The sequence below is a fragment of the Dermochelys coriacea genome, chromosome 4 (assembly GCF_009764565.3).
Source record: "Dermochelys coriacea isolate rDerCor1 chromosome 4, rDerCor1.pri.v4, whole genome shotgun sequence".
NCBI classification, from domain to species: Eukaryota; Metazoa; Chordata; order Testudines; family Dermochelyidae; genus Dermochelys; species Dermochelys coriacea.
Window position 1 is genome coordinate 20245798 of NC_050071.1, and position 13373 is coordinate 20259170.

At 42.2% G+C, this 13373-nt stretch overlaps 1 protein-coding gene across 9 annotated transcripts in view; it reads left to right on the forward strand.

Moving 5' to 3' along the window:
• Positions 1-13373, forward strand: part of AFF1 (AF4/FMR2 family member 1) — a 170482-nt gene that overhangs the window by 28552 nt on the left and 128557 nt on the right. The window contains exon 1 of one of the 9 annotated variants that reach the window (XM_043513451.1): positions 4708-5243. The exons of 3 other annotated variants lie outside the window; for them this stretch is intronic. In XM_043513451.1, coding sequence (XP_043369386.1) covers positions 5227-5243 — 17 coding nt within the window. In that variant the 5' untranslated portion in view covers positions 4708-5226. Of the gene's footprint in view, positions 1-4707; positions 5244-5617; positions 5838-8063; positions 8165-13373 lie in introns of those variants that run through there. 5 more of the 9 variants (XM_043513452.1, XM_043513455.1, XM_043513453.1 and 2 more) reach the window with 5 other exon arrangements.

A 13373-nucleotide genomic window follows, 5' to 3' on the forward strand; every position in this document is an offset into this window, starting at 1 on the left:
TTGGATAATCTTGGGTGAGTCATTTCATCTGTACCTTACTCTCTCCATTTGTAAAATGATCCTGACTTCCTTAGTACAGTGCTTTGAGATCTACCAAGGAGTAAAGAGATGAGCGGTATTATTGCCTGTACACTTTAGATCACGTGCAGCAGTCCTGCCTAACCTCTTTGTACCTTCAGTATGTGTTTCATTGCGCAAGTAATACTCTCAGGGGAATTTTGCCCCACTGTGTGTGTGTGCAGCATTCATGTCTGCGGCAGATTTCTTTGCTTCCCTGCAGAAAAATGACTTTCTAACAGGGAAGCAAAGGGAAGCCACAAGAACAGTCATGTGCCCCTCCCCAGCAATGTGGAAGTGTCATTTGGGCACCCGAAGCAGCTGGCAGAGAGGTAAATCGCTGCAGGGAGGAGGGACGGGCCTGGGGACTCACCCACCAGTGCTCAGTCAGATCCACATCCATCCGCCCAACCCCTGTGCCTCCATACCCAGACCTTACTGCCAAGCCTCACTCCCTGCATCTGGAGCCTCCCTTCACTCAGCTCTCCCCAGCCCCATGCTCTGGCCAGTGGCTCCTACCCTGTTCCAGGCTCAGCTGCTGGGGGAAGAGTGCACTTTCCCTGCATGGAGCAGCTAGGGCCAGGTTAGACCTACCACTAGACACCTCCCCAGCTCTGCAGCCCACTGCACTTCCTGCCCCCATCATTCCTCAGCTGTGGGGGTAGGAATCACTGTATGGGGAGCTGCTCCAATGTCCACCCAACCCTTGTGCATCTGCCTCATGGAATCCCTACCCTGCCAAACCCACCCCCTGCCTCTGGACTACTACCAAGTCCTCTCCCCATCCCCCTGCACCCAGCCCTCTCACCCCCCTGCATGCGGACCGCCATCTACCGAGCCCTACCCACTGCATCCAGACACTCCCTGCTGAGCCTCAACCACCTTCATCTGGACCCTGCTTTCAGACTCCCATTGCCCGTGCACCTGGAACCCCACACTGAGCTGCCTGCACCCAGATTGCCCCACACACAGCCCTCTCATCCCACACCTGGATCCCCCACACTGTTTCCACATTTGGATCCTGCTGGGCTGAGTCTGCCTGTCCACACCTGGTGCTTCTGTGGGGAGGGGCAGGTGCAGCCTCACTGCTGTCCCGCGGTTGGGGAGACTGCAGGGTGATCTCCCTTCTCCATGCAGCCAGTGGTCTGTGCTCCCCTCTACCATGCTGGAGCCCCCACATTTATTTATTAACAAAATTTGCAGAATTTTTATTTTTTAGTACAGAATTCCCTCAGGAGCGTCAAGCAAGTTAGCCATACTTGAATATACAACACAGCGTTCTTAACCATACCTCTTCCAAGCTTAGTTTAAAAACAAAACCCCACACAAATCCCCTCTGTAAATGTGTGTACTGGGCCTATGCACAAAGGGCAATACTTCGGTCAAACCAAAACTAAGTCTTCACCAGAAAAGCTTAAATGCAGCTCTTCAATGAAGGCTAATTTTGTAACCAGTTGTCAGTTTTCTTCTTGGTTGTGTGGCAATTTCCTGCGGTATCTCGGAGAGAGATCTTTCCGCATTAAGTTTTTGTACCTTTGTGGGCCAGTGATAGTATGTAATTCCATGGGGGAGGGTAACCACAGCTCCCCCAGAACTAAGGCTACTGTGGAGTGATTAAGCTAATACATTCAGGTTGAAAGAAGAAAAGGAGTACTTGTGGCACCTTAGAGACTAACAAATTTATTAGAGCATAAGCTTTCGTGAGCTACAGCTCACTTCATCGGATGCATTTGGTGGAAAAAGCAGAGGAGAGATTTATACACACACACACACACAGAGAGAGAACATGAAACAATGGGTTTATCATACACACTGTAAGGAGAGTGATCACTTAAGATAAGCCATCACCAACAGCAGGGGGGGGAAAGGAGGAAAACCTTTCATGGTGACAAGCAAGGTAGGCTAATTCCAGCAGTTAACAAGAATATCAGAGGAACAGTGGGGGGTGGGGGGGGAGGGAGAAATACCATGGGGAAATAGTTTTACTTTGTGTAATGACTCATCCATTCCCAGTCTCTATTCAAGCCTAAGTTAATTGTATCCAGTTTGCAAATTAATTCCAATTCAGCAGTCTCTCGTTGGAGTCTGTTTTTGAAGCTTTTTTGTTGAAGGATAGCCACTCTTAGGTCTGTGATCAAGTGACCAGAGAGATTGAAGTGTTCTCCAACTGGTTTTTGAATGTTATAATTCTTGACGTCTGATTTGTGTCCATTCATTCTTTTACGTAGAGACTGTCCAGTTTGGCCAATGTACATGGCAGAGGGGCATTGCTGGCACATGATGGCATATATCACATTGGTAGATGCGCAGGTGAACGAGCCTCTGATTGTGTTGCTGATGTGATTAGGCCCTATGATGGTATCCCCTGAATAGATATGTAGACAGAGTTGGCAACGGGCTTTGTTGCAAGGATAGGTTCCTGGGTTAGTGGTTCTGGTGTGTGGTTGCTGGTGAGTATTTGCTTCAGATTGGGGGGCTGTCTGTAAGCAAGGACTGGTTTGTTTCCCAAGATCTGTGAGAGTGATGGCTCGTCCTTCAGGATAGGTTGTAGATCCTTGATGATGCGTTGGAGAGGTTTTAGTTGGGGGCTGAAGGTGATGGCTAGTGGCGTTCTGTTGTTTTCTTTCATTCAGGTTGCAATACTCCAGAAAAGTACCACCACCTGGGTAGACTGCCATATGCTTGTTCAAACTGGATTCTCCAGAGACTGAGAGACAAAGAAAGGACTTTTGGCTAAATAGCCTGAGTTTAAACTGACTCAGAGCTTTCTTTCTGATCCAAGAAACAGTCAGGACCTTCTGTCCAAGGAGAGGCTCAACCCTTAGGGAAGGTTTGGAAGAACTGACACTTACCAGAACCAAGGATTGGAGGTGGGGTGACCTCTGTGGCAAACTTTTTAGCATGTAGGTAGGTTCTCTTATTCTTTTTTTATACGTTTTCTCTGGAATTTATTTGCCTTAAGAATAAATGTGCTTGCTTAGAAAGAGCTGTGTGGTAAGTTATAACTGTGGGCCATTACCTGGATCAGAGCCTTCAGAGGGAAAGCAAAGGGCAGACATTGGCCTGTTAGCATCCTGACTTGCTGGGGATATTACAGTGTAGGCAAGGAACTGTGCAGCCTGGAAAACCCCCGGTCAGCAGGGGGAGAGGTGCGGGTCTCAGCCCAAAGATCATGACTTAGGAGCTGGGAACCTGAGTAGGTGTCCTTAGTGGACCATAAGGGGGAAGATGCAGGTGCAGATGCCCTGAACTGTGACAGCAGTTTTAGCTGTAGTTATTTGTTTTGTGTAAAAGTTGCAATACTTGGCCCAACTGACTAGTGACAGTGACATACAGCCAAAATCACTGTCTGTCAATTTTTAATGTTCAGCACAGACCTTGTTAAAGTGTTGCAAGTTGGGCACCCAGAAGTCACTGCTCAGTTAACATTTAGGCCCTTATTTATGTATAATGTATATCATCTACCTCCTCTACAATCACAGGTTTCAGGTTTCCTCTGCAATGTTCAATCTTTTTTTTGGCTCAGACTTTCCAAAATTATTTCACTTTTAACCAGGAATAGAAAAATTATTTCTGCCTGAAAGTTTTATATGCAACCGAGAATGGGGTAGAATGGTAACTACTAAGTGTCCTTTTTAACAATAGCTATTGGCTGGTATTTCTGCTATAATGTCGTCCATTTCCAATTATGTCCTGTTCTAAATATTTTTATATATAGTTTTTGTTACACATGGTGAATTTCCTGTTTTTCTAAGATGCTGTATAAACAAAACTTTCTCATAGCAGATCAGTCTTTCAAAGCACTCTTTATTTTTGTTGTTTAATATTGGAAATACATAAATACCAAGTAAATAGTTTTGTTATGTTAGAGAAGAGTGTTTATGTATGCATGCTCTGCTATAGGAGATTGTAAATATCTTAAATATATTTGTGACTGCTGGGTTATGTGTGTTAATTATTGGTTGAAGGGAATTACTGGAGAAGACGATTTTTATAATTCTTGACATGTTTTAAAACAAACACCCAGAGCAAAGGGCAGGTGCTACTTTTTTACTGAACGAGTACACACATCAAGGTCTCCAATACAGCATGGTGCTCTGTGCAACATTGAGGCCCAAAAGAAAAATCTATATTTTGTCTTAATGCGAAAGAGAAAACAATGATTTTTCTCTAATTCTGGGATCCCATGTATGGGCACCTGCAATTTATATTATGTATCCAGGTTTTTAAATAATTTATTTAACATTGTCTCTCTGGACTGGTTATATTTTTGCTTTAAAAAGTTGACTGTGAACAATATCACGCTCAGAATAAAGCCTTTCTTTTGTTGCTAGTTTTCAAACTTAAGTGGCAGTGAGGAATTCGTTATACAGTACCTTCCCCTCCTCCTCCTCTTTAGTAAATATTCCTTTGCTCTGCCCTCTTTCTCTTCATCCCATGAAACACACTAATTATGTCTAGAGTGCTAAGCAGCAGGGAACCCTGTGTTCTTGCTGTTGCGTTTGTACGTTGTGTTGGGGCTCTGGCACCGGCCCATTTATGAGCATGCAGGTGGAGTCTCTGGCAAAGAAAACAAATGTGTGTTTCATCCGTCATAGGCTAGTGACCCGGGCTTGTTCTCTTCTTATCCAATCCTCCAGTTTTCTTGCCTTGACAGAATAACATGTCCATTTAAGGAGCTGGATTGTACCATGAAAACTTTATTGAAAAGGGGTTGCTCTGGGCTGTTTAGGCATCTGGGAGTGGAGCTGGAAAAAAGACTTCTTTTCTGAATAAGAACAACATTTTACACTGATGTGTTATAGGAATGCTGATGAGCTTTTTATGAAGTGTTAAACTTTTAAACTGGAATTGCTGAATCCGGGAAGCTGAAAACTCAGTTTAACTCCCTGTAGTTTTGGAATGCATCAAGCCAAAGGAGGCCCTGAATGCCCGGATGTCTATCAAAATTAGTGTAATCCAATACTGAACTAGAGAGACTTAACTCAGGAACCTGTGTCTTTGGGAATAGGGAGTTCAGTGACATTTTGGAGAGGGTAAATTTACAGAAACCAGGAAACGGAGCAAAAGTATCAGCAAATGGCAAATACGTTTTTGGCTGGGGGGTAGGGAGGGAAGTTGGGGGAAGGGGCTCATGGACAGAAGACATTTGCCATTATAAACTTCACTATGGCTGCCCAATCAAGGTAAGGAATTAAATAAACTTTTTCCACTGTAGGGGTTTTTTAATGTCCTCCAGTTGTCCTATTGAGCTGCATTTTCCTCTGTTATAGCTTGCTAGTCAGTTTAAAAATCTGATTATGGTAAAATGTATCTGGATGACAATCCTGCATTTGAAGGTTAAACGTAGTATCTCTTTTCAGGATAAACTTGTGAATGGAAAGTTTCATGAAATACATTGAGTTAATAACTCCATATCAAACCTCCTTATCAAAGCAGCAAGTTTATCGCTTCCTTCATTAGCTTCTTTGTGCACTTGCTTTTTCTTTAACTGTATCTTACCAAATGCAAAAAAAAGACACTTATGGTACCTTATAGTTAGGGTGAGAGTATGTAAAAGGTGACTGAGCTGGATCTATATTACAGTTGCACTTGGTTTCTTTCCTTGATCTGAAAAATGATCAGACTAAAATGGTAGCAGGTTTTTGTATGTGAATCTGCTGAGTAGGCAAAGGCTGGGAATGTGCTGTGGGCTTGTGAAGGGGAGAGTGTGAAAAAGAATAATTTAACTCTAGTTGCTGTCACTTGAATGCTGTTGAAAGAAACCCTCCCAGCCTTGGGTAGGAACGCTTTTTGGTATGTTTATTTTAAAAAGGGAGCTCTCAGAGCACCCATTTTACATTTTGTGGTTGGGGAAAAATGAGTGTTTAAAGCAGATTTTGAAAGTCGGTGTTTTGAGTGTTGCTTTTTCTTAACATGCTGAAATGGTTGTATTAGGAAACCTCACAGCTTATCTTAAGTGATCACTCTCCTTACAGTGTGTATGATAAACCCATTGTTTCATGTTCTCTGTGTGTGTATATAAATCTCTCCTCTGTTTTTCCACCAAATGCATCCGATGAAGTGAGCTGTAGCTCACGAAAGCTTATGCTCTAATAAATTTGTTAGTCTCTAAGGTGCCACAAGTACTCCTTTTCTTTTCACAACTCAGTGCATCTTTTACCTGCCTTCTAGCATATAAGACTGCAGTAATGGGCATATTAGAAATACCTAAGTGAGAAATTTTTACCATGGGATAGTTCCAGCACAGCTCTCTTCCTTTCCCCCCTCCCCCCGGGCCCAGCCGGCCAGTGGTGGCATATCTAAATTGAAGTTTGGTACTGGCAACATTTCTGACTGCTGTACTCTTTCCCCCTCCCACCCCCCCCACCCCCCCCGATTTGAGACCAGGAACTTATGAAATTGTCAACTTCATGGTGGGGAAAACACTGAGGCTTTGGGAAGTGGGAATGGAGGTGGGAGTTCCTAATGAGCAGTTGAACTATTTTCATAGCTAAACATGTCTGTCTGTCTCTGTACAATCCAGGGTTCTGTCTTTCAGAAAGTGCATTGCTTTGCTAATATACAGATGCTTTCCTTTCCACGTTTTTTCCTCCGTGTCATCACTGACCAATATGCCTTACAGGTCTGCATTATCAGTTCATTGCTTTAATATTCCAACATGCTGAGAGAGGATCTAGCGTAAAACTTAAGGCCTCTAGCTGGCCTTAAAGCATGGTTTAATTCCAAGTTCAAGGACATGCTTGAAGTCCCAGTGGTCACACTATAATTTTCTTGGGTGATTATATGGGAAATAAATAAAAGGTAATATGGGAAATAAATCTGTGCCTAACCTCCGTCCCCAGCAGACTGACTAAAGGACAGGATTAGAGTTGTTGACGGATATCTGGTGCCCTATAAGAGAGACATTGGGTTTCCAGAGCTAATGTGGCGTGCTGAAGAAACAGGGCTGTGTTAGTACTCAAATGGTGAACTCTAGGGTATGTGGTATTGTCTTAGGGCTGGGTGCTATGAGATGAGTGAACTGGGCTCTTCCCAAGTCTGCCATGTCAGAGTTGTGCAAATTTTCTTCTCGTGTACTGAGCTCCAAGACTCCCTGCTATAAAGCTATATCAAGCCATTTCAACACAGCTTATAAGGAGGTAACCTCAACACACCATGGAGAAAAGTGGTAAAGTGTGATTATGGACATTTCTTGGGTGGGTGTAGGGGGATCATGGCTAGAACTTGCTTTGTGGAGTAGAAGGGATGTGTCTTGTGTTTTGGCAGCAGAAGTTAGACATGTTTTATTTGACGGCATTGTGGTTGTGATATTTCTGTTTGGATGATATTGGATAACAGTGATGTCTGTCCTCAAAGCAGACATTTTGTGCTCTCCTGCATGGAAAAGGTCTTTTGATAACCCTCCTCTTCCCTTTTCCTGTGTTTAAGTTCTGGTGTGCTGCACTTGGGTAAGAGAGAGCTCTCACACAGGCTAGTTTTGAGGGAGACAATCGCTGATGGCTTTCCCGAGTTTGATGGCATTTAAGGATTGAAAACAGATTATTTCCTAAATAGGAGAGGGAGTTAATGAAGGCCATGGACTGCTTTTTCTTTGGCATGGAGGAGTGACAGTGAACCACAGTCAGTATTATTTTACCTGGATTTACCAGTATCTGTTACCCTGGATTTTCTTTTCCTTTACCTTGGTGAGAAGATTTCATTGGAGATGTGAGTGGTGATGGTGCAGTGAAGGGCTTGACATCACAAGTGGGTTTTCTTAGTTTGTGCTTCAGTAAGTGACTTGTCTTTCATTTAAGCTATTATTGCCCATGTGCACAAGTTTAAGAAATTAAATGTATCATGGCCATATGTGCAGCAATTAAGTGATTTTCATATTTTGGAGGATGTTGAACAGAGAAATGGGACTGGAAACCAGAGAACTCCTAAATTCTAATCCCAGCTGTGCGCTGGCTTGTTATGTGGTCTTGGGCAGCTCACTGAACTTCTGACTGTTTCTTCATCAGAAATCTACTGGGTGTTGTGAGCATTATGACAATGCTGATCAGTGAAAAGTCAGCATGTGCCAAGAAGTGCTCCAGTTATTTCCTATTCTAATTCTTGAGAGGTAAATGTCGTGTGTTGACTCTTGGGGATCCTGAACTTTTTAACGGCTATCACTGTATGAATAAATATGTGTATACAGTACTAAGTGTTGCATAGGAAATCTCTCTACAGGAAAATCCATTCTGTTTAGGCGTTAACATTTAAGCGGGGCAGGGGAATTGCTCGCCAGTAACTTTCCCTGAAGAATGAGAGTAAACTAAGCTATTGATTTCTGTATAACCAATTTTTTTGTTTTTCCAGTTTCTAGCCTAGATGCTTCAGTGCCTTTGCTGCTCATACTCTAAGTGTCAGCAGAGTAAAACTGACAAGACTCTGGTCAGTTTCATGGCTGTTGTTCAGAAGTCTGTGACCAGGAACAAAATTAATTAGAACCAGGTCAAGTTCACTCTTCGGCTTAGTAAAGCTGAAATATTCATCAGACACCTAGCAGCCAGAGATGGATGTGAGCGATACAGCAAGATCCCAAGCAGTGGCGAAGCCAGGTGGGGAAAAACGTGGGGAGCAGAGATGAAAAAGAGGCGCCACCTGCTAGTACTCACCCGGCAGCACTCTGGGTCTTCGGCGGCGGGTTAGGCGGTGCTCCATGTCTTCAGCAGCACTTCAATGTCGGCTTCTTCACTCGCTCTGTCTTCGGCACTGAAAGACACCCCCCCCCCCCCACCACCACCACTACTGCAATGCCACTGAAGACCGGAGGGAGTGAAGGACCCGATGCTGAAGTGCTGCTGAAGACCCGGAGCACCACCGGGTGAGTAAAAATTTAAAAGGCGCTGAAGAATTAAATAGGTGCCACTTCTGCTCGGTGGGGGAGCGGCTGCTGCGCTGCTCCGCTCCCCCCCAGCTACTCTACTGACCCCCCCCAAGTATGGTCTAAGGATAATACTCTGGTAAGAGTCCCACCATGCTGCTGCTCCTTACCAGCACTTGTACTGGGGCTATCACTAGGATGCTGCCTCTTCACCTAAATGTCTGGGCTGCTCATCTCTTATATGGGCTCCTGGCTAGTAGATTTAGGTCCAAATATTCGAAAGTGGCTTAAAATTTTAGGTGCCTCAGTTTTTGGACATCCAGCTAGAGGTCTCTTGGGTCTGTGTGGTTCTGAATTTTATTTTTTGTTTAAAAGATGCTCAAGTTGGGCACCTGAAAGTTGAGGCACTCAAAATCTTCTGAAAAACTAGGTCTTATTTCTCAGGCCAGTAGGTGTCTTGTAAATATTTCAAGCCCTATTTGTAACAGCTTGTTGAAACTATAAATTGCTAAGAACTCTGTATTCATTATTCTGTTTGTCTTGCACAGCCATATTCCCAAAATACCAAGTTAGGAAGTGTGAAACAGTTTGTCTCCCTAAGTGTTGTTTGTATGCCAGCATGGGGGGGATCAGGGGTGAACTGCATAATTCCTAAATGGTGTTGTGAAGCACCACTGCAAACAAGATCATTATTAACAAAACAGAACGTATGTTTGAAAAACAATTTCTCAATCTTTGTAAGTACTGAATATTATGGCACTGTCATAAAAAAGGGGAATCAGTAGGCATGAAATCTGAGTATCCCACAGGTCTGTCTTTTCTGTTTTATCTCAGGATGTTGTTTCCATTGAGTCAGCCATGCAGGGAGCAAACAGACGCAATGACCTGGGAATCTCTCTGCACTCAATCTCCTAAAATCAAGTCAAATCAACTGCACTCTTAAGGGAGATTAAACAGGATTATTTCTAATAATTTCAGTTGAAAAACTTCTTTACAGGGTGGCCACATTTTATTTGTATGTGGTGTTTATTTCTATTCTGGTGAGAATGCTGCTTAGCTGGTTTCTGCTTTTGTTTTGTTCCTGTGCATTTTTACAGCCTTCTAAAGGCCAGGTCTGAAACATGCTTCCATAACTTGCTTGTTTGACGAAAATGTGTGCATTTCATTCCCTGCTAGCTTTCTCCTCTCCACGCACACTCATGCCATCTATCTATCTTGCCTTCATTCCACAATTCTCTTTACACACACTCTGGAACTTGCACTTTCCACTTGAGGTTGCTCCAGAGATAAGCCTAGAATAGATGCTGATGCTGTTCCTCACTTTATACCCTTTAAGATATTAGTTGAACAAAATGTTGTATAGAAATCCTCTCTACAGAAAAATCCATTCTGTTTAGGTGTTAACATTTTTAAAAAGTGTGTGTGTGTGTGTGTATACCGTTTTTTGTACATTATGTTCATATAATTACTGCAGAAGGCCCCTTTTATGCCATACTTTTAAATTTGGGCAGGTATAATCAGTTTTCATTCCATGATGATTTAAACATGAGGAAGAAAAGGGGAAATTCGGCAGTGAAGACGAGTTGGGCTAAATGATGGTGGATGTCAACTGTGAGATAAGGTACTAGGGTAAGTCAGCACTACCTGCTGGATTGGCGGGTAATGATTGAGCTATTGGGGATCGATTTATTGTGTCTAGTTTAGATGCAATAAATCAATCCCTGGCGTACTCCACCATGGCGAGAGGCAGAAGCGGAGTCGATGGGGGAGCGGCGGCAGTTGATCCTGTGCTGTGAGGATGCGAGGTAAGTCGACCTACGGTACGTCGACTTCAGCTATGCTATTCTCGTAGCTGAAGTTGCGTATCTTGGGTCAATCCACCCCCCTAGTGTAGACCAGGCCTAAGGTCGATAGGGTGCAGCTAGATTGGGAAGGGGTTTGACAGGAAGAAGTAGATCCACTGAAGGCGATGCACCCAGTATTGGACTCCAGTCTTGGAAAGATTTACACCCATGCTTAACTTTGAGCATGTGAATAGTGTCATGGAACTCAGTGGGGCCACTTGGCTGCTGAAGGTTAAAGCATGTGCGTAAGTCTCTTTAGGATCGGGCTCCTCCGTCCACCCTTCCAATTTGGATGGTTTTTGCACACGGTTTTCTTTTTTTATTCTTCCTTCAGGGCATTTCTCGATACAGAGAGTGTTTAAGAAGCAGGTATCTTGTTCTGCTGTGCAGATACTGAAATATTTTTATTTCACTGCCTTATACTGCAGTCCGGATGCACTTGACTATTTAACAGTTCTGGGCAGGCATGATGAGGAAGGGGGAAGTGAGGAGTACTGTAGCAGGGATGTGAGGTTGGGGAGGCACTTTACGAGTCAAAAGGCAGCGTTTTAATTCTGGCTACAGTACATCTTTGTAGTGCCTTCTAATATGAATTCATTGAACTAATCATGGTAAAACTGATATTACACTCAGAGTTCAGATAGGCAGGCTTTTATCATACATACCATATGATTCATGCAAGTATGTTTGTGCGCTGGGCTGGTTTAGATGTAGGTGGTGATTAAATGTAGTTTTGAGTTTGGTCCTTTTTAGTTGCACTAAATAAACAGAATCATTTACTAAAACACTAACAACAATTCACAAGATTAGGTTTATATTTTTGTTTCAGCATTAAATATCAGGTTATATGGAAATCATGTTCCTGCTTTAATTTTTCCCTTTCTCCAACCAATATGTTAATATTTAACTTGAGTGACAACAAAAGTCAATTTTCAGAACTATAAAAAAAAAATCTGTTTCTGCATTCTGGCGTCATTTTGCTTTTTATTAAAAAACACACACAACCAGGAAGAGCTCTTTGAGTTTGTAACCAGAAGTCCTCGTTTTAAAAAAAGCCGTGTGTGTGTGTGTGTGTGTGTGTGTGTGTGTGTGTGTGTGTGTATATATATATGTTCTTAATTTTAGTAGTTTTGTTTTGCTTAGAATATTGTATGGAGTGAGAGCAGTAAGCAGCAGATGTGTTAATTTATCACAGTATGAATATCTTTCATGTTGCAGTTGTCTTAGCAGCTGGGATGTGTGTGCATATTATACATGCATAATATTAACTACAAAATACCCATTTCCTTCCCCCAGCTGAGATGCTCAGGGCACTGCGTTTACAAGTATATCAATCCCTACCATCTCATGTTTTAGTGGTTAAAATACTCTGTAGTTAAAGGATTTTGATGTCAGAATAACACTAGTTTTTTCTGTTTAGAAATAATTTTGAAGATAGTACTCTGCTTGCAATCAGTCTGAAAGAGTCACTTGAAGTGAGCTGTAGCTCACGAAAGCTTATGCTCAAATAAACTTGTAGAAGAGTAACCTAAGTTTTGCTGGTGTAGCTATGTCAGGAGTGTGGAAAAAATCAGACCCATTCATACCCTCTGGAGCAACTGGCATTGGCCATTGTTGTAAGACAGGATACTGGGCTAGATGGACCTTTTTTTTTTTTTTTTTTTTTTTTAATCCGACCCAGTATGGCCATTCTTATGAGATCAAGTTTTCCTTGTTTTTGTCATCTTGTCCTCTTTTCTTCATATTTCCCCCAAGTTTTCATTGTAACTCCTAGTTTTAGATGGTACCCAGGATTACAGTTTTGCAGGAAGACAGGGAACACTATCAGTTTAAAAAAATCATTTTGTCAAATGTTAAAGGTAACCCCAAAGATTACTGTAAATTTAAGATAAGATTGAAAAAAAAAGTTACATTATTTCCCTTATTTTTAAACGTTTGCTTTGTGTGAATTTGAAAGGACTTTTAGACCTTGTTTCACTCTTCGGTGTTTTCCCTTGTTTGTGGAGGGCTTTCACACAGCAACAAGCAGAAACAAAATAATATATAGACTGTAAAATCACAAAAATTCGCATGGAGCTCAAGTGCAGGTAGAGTTCCAGAAACTACTATTTTTTTCTTTTTTCTGTCTTTTTTTGGTTGCCAGAGCTCCAGGAAGATCTGTTCTACTCAACAATCCTATTCTATACAAGTTAGACTGCTGAAATTACCATATAATGCCTGCCTATTTAGCTTTTCAATTGGCTTCAGAGAATCTGTATTTTGTTAGCTTTCAACTACTTTTATTTCAGTTGTATGTGGGCTACAAGGTTGTGAAAACACAGGGTTTTTTGGTGGAGGGCAGTGAAGAAAGGAAATTTGAGTTCTATTTCTGTTGGTTGTATTTTGGGGTTTTTTAATCAGTTTTTTTTCTTGATTAGAGCTTTTGTCATTCTGAAGTATTTACATAAACATAAAATTATATTTAAAGTTTTTAAATACATGAAACATTCAGTGATTGATTAAAAATTTTGATTCTAAAGAGTTAAAAGGGAAGGGATTAGACTCTTGAGGCTCTTATGTTTATTTGGAAACAGTAAGGAAGTTTTATGCAACTATCTAAAATCCTAGAGAGGAAGTCA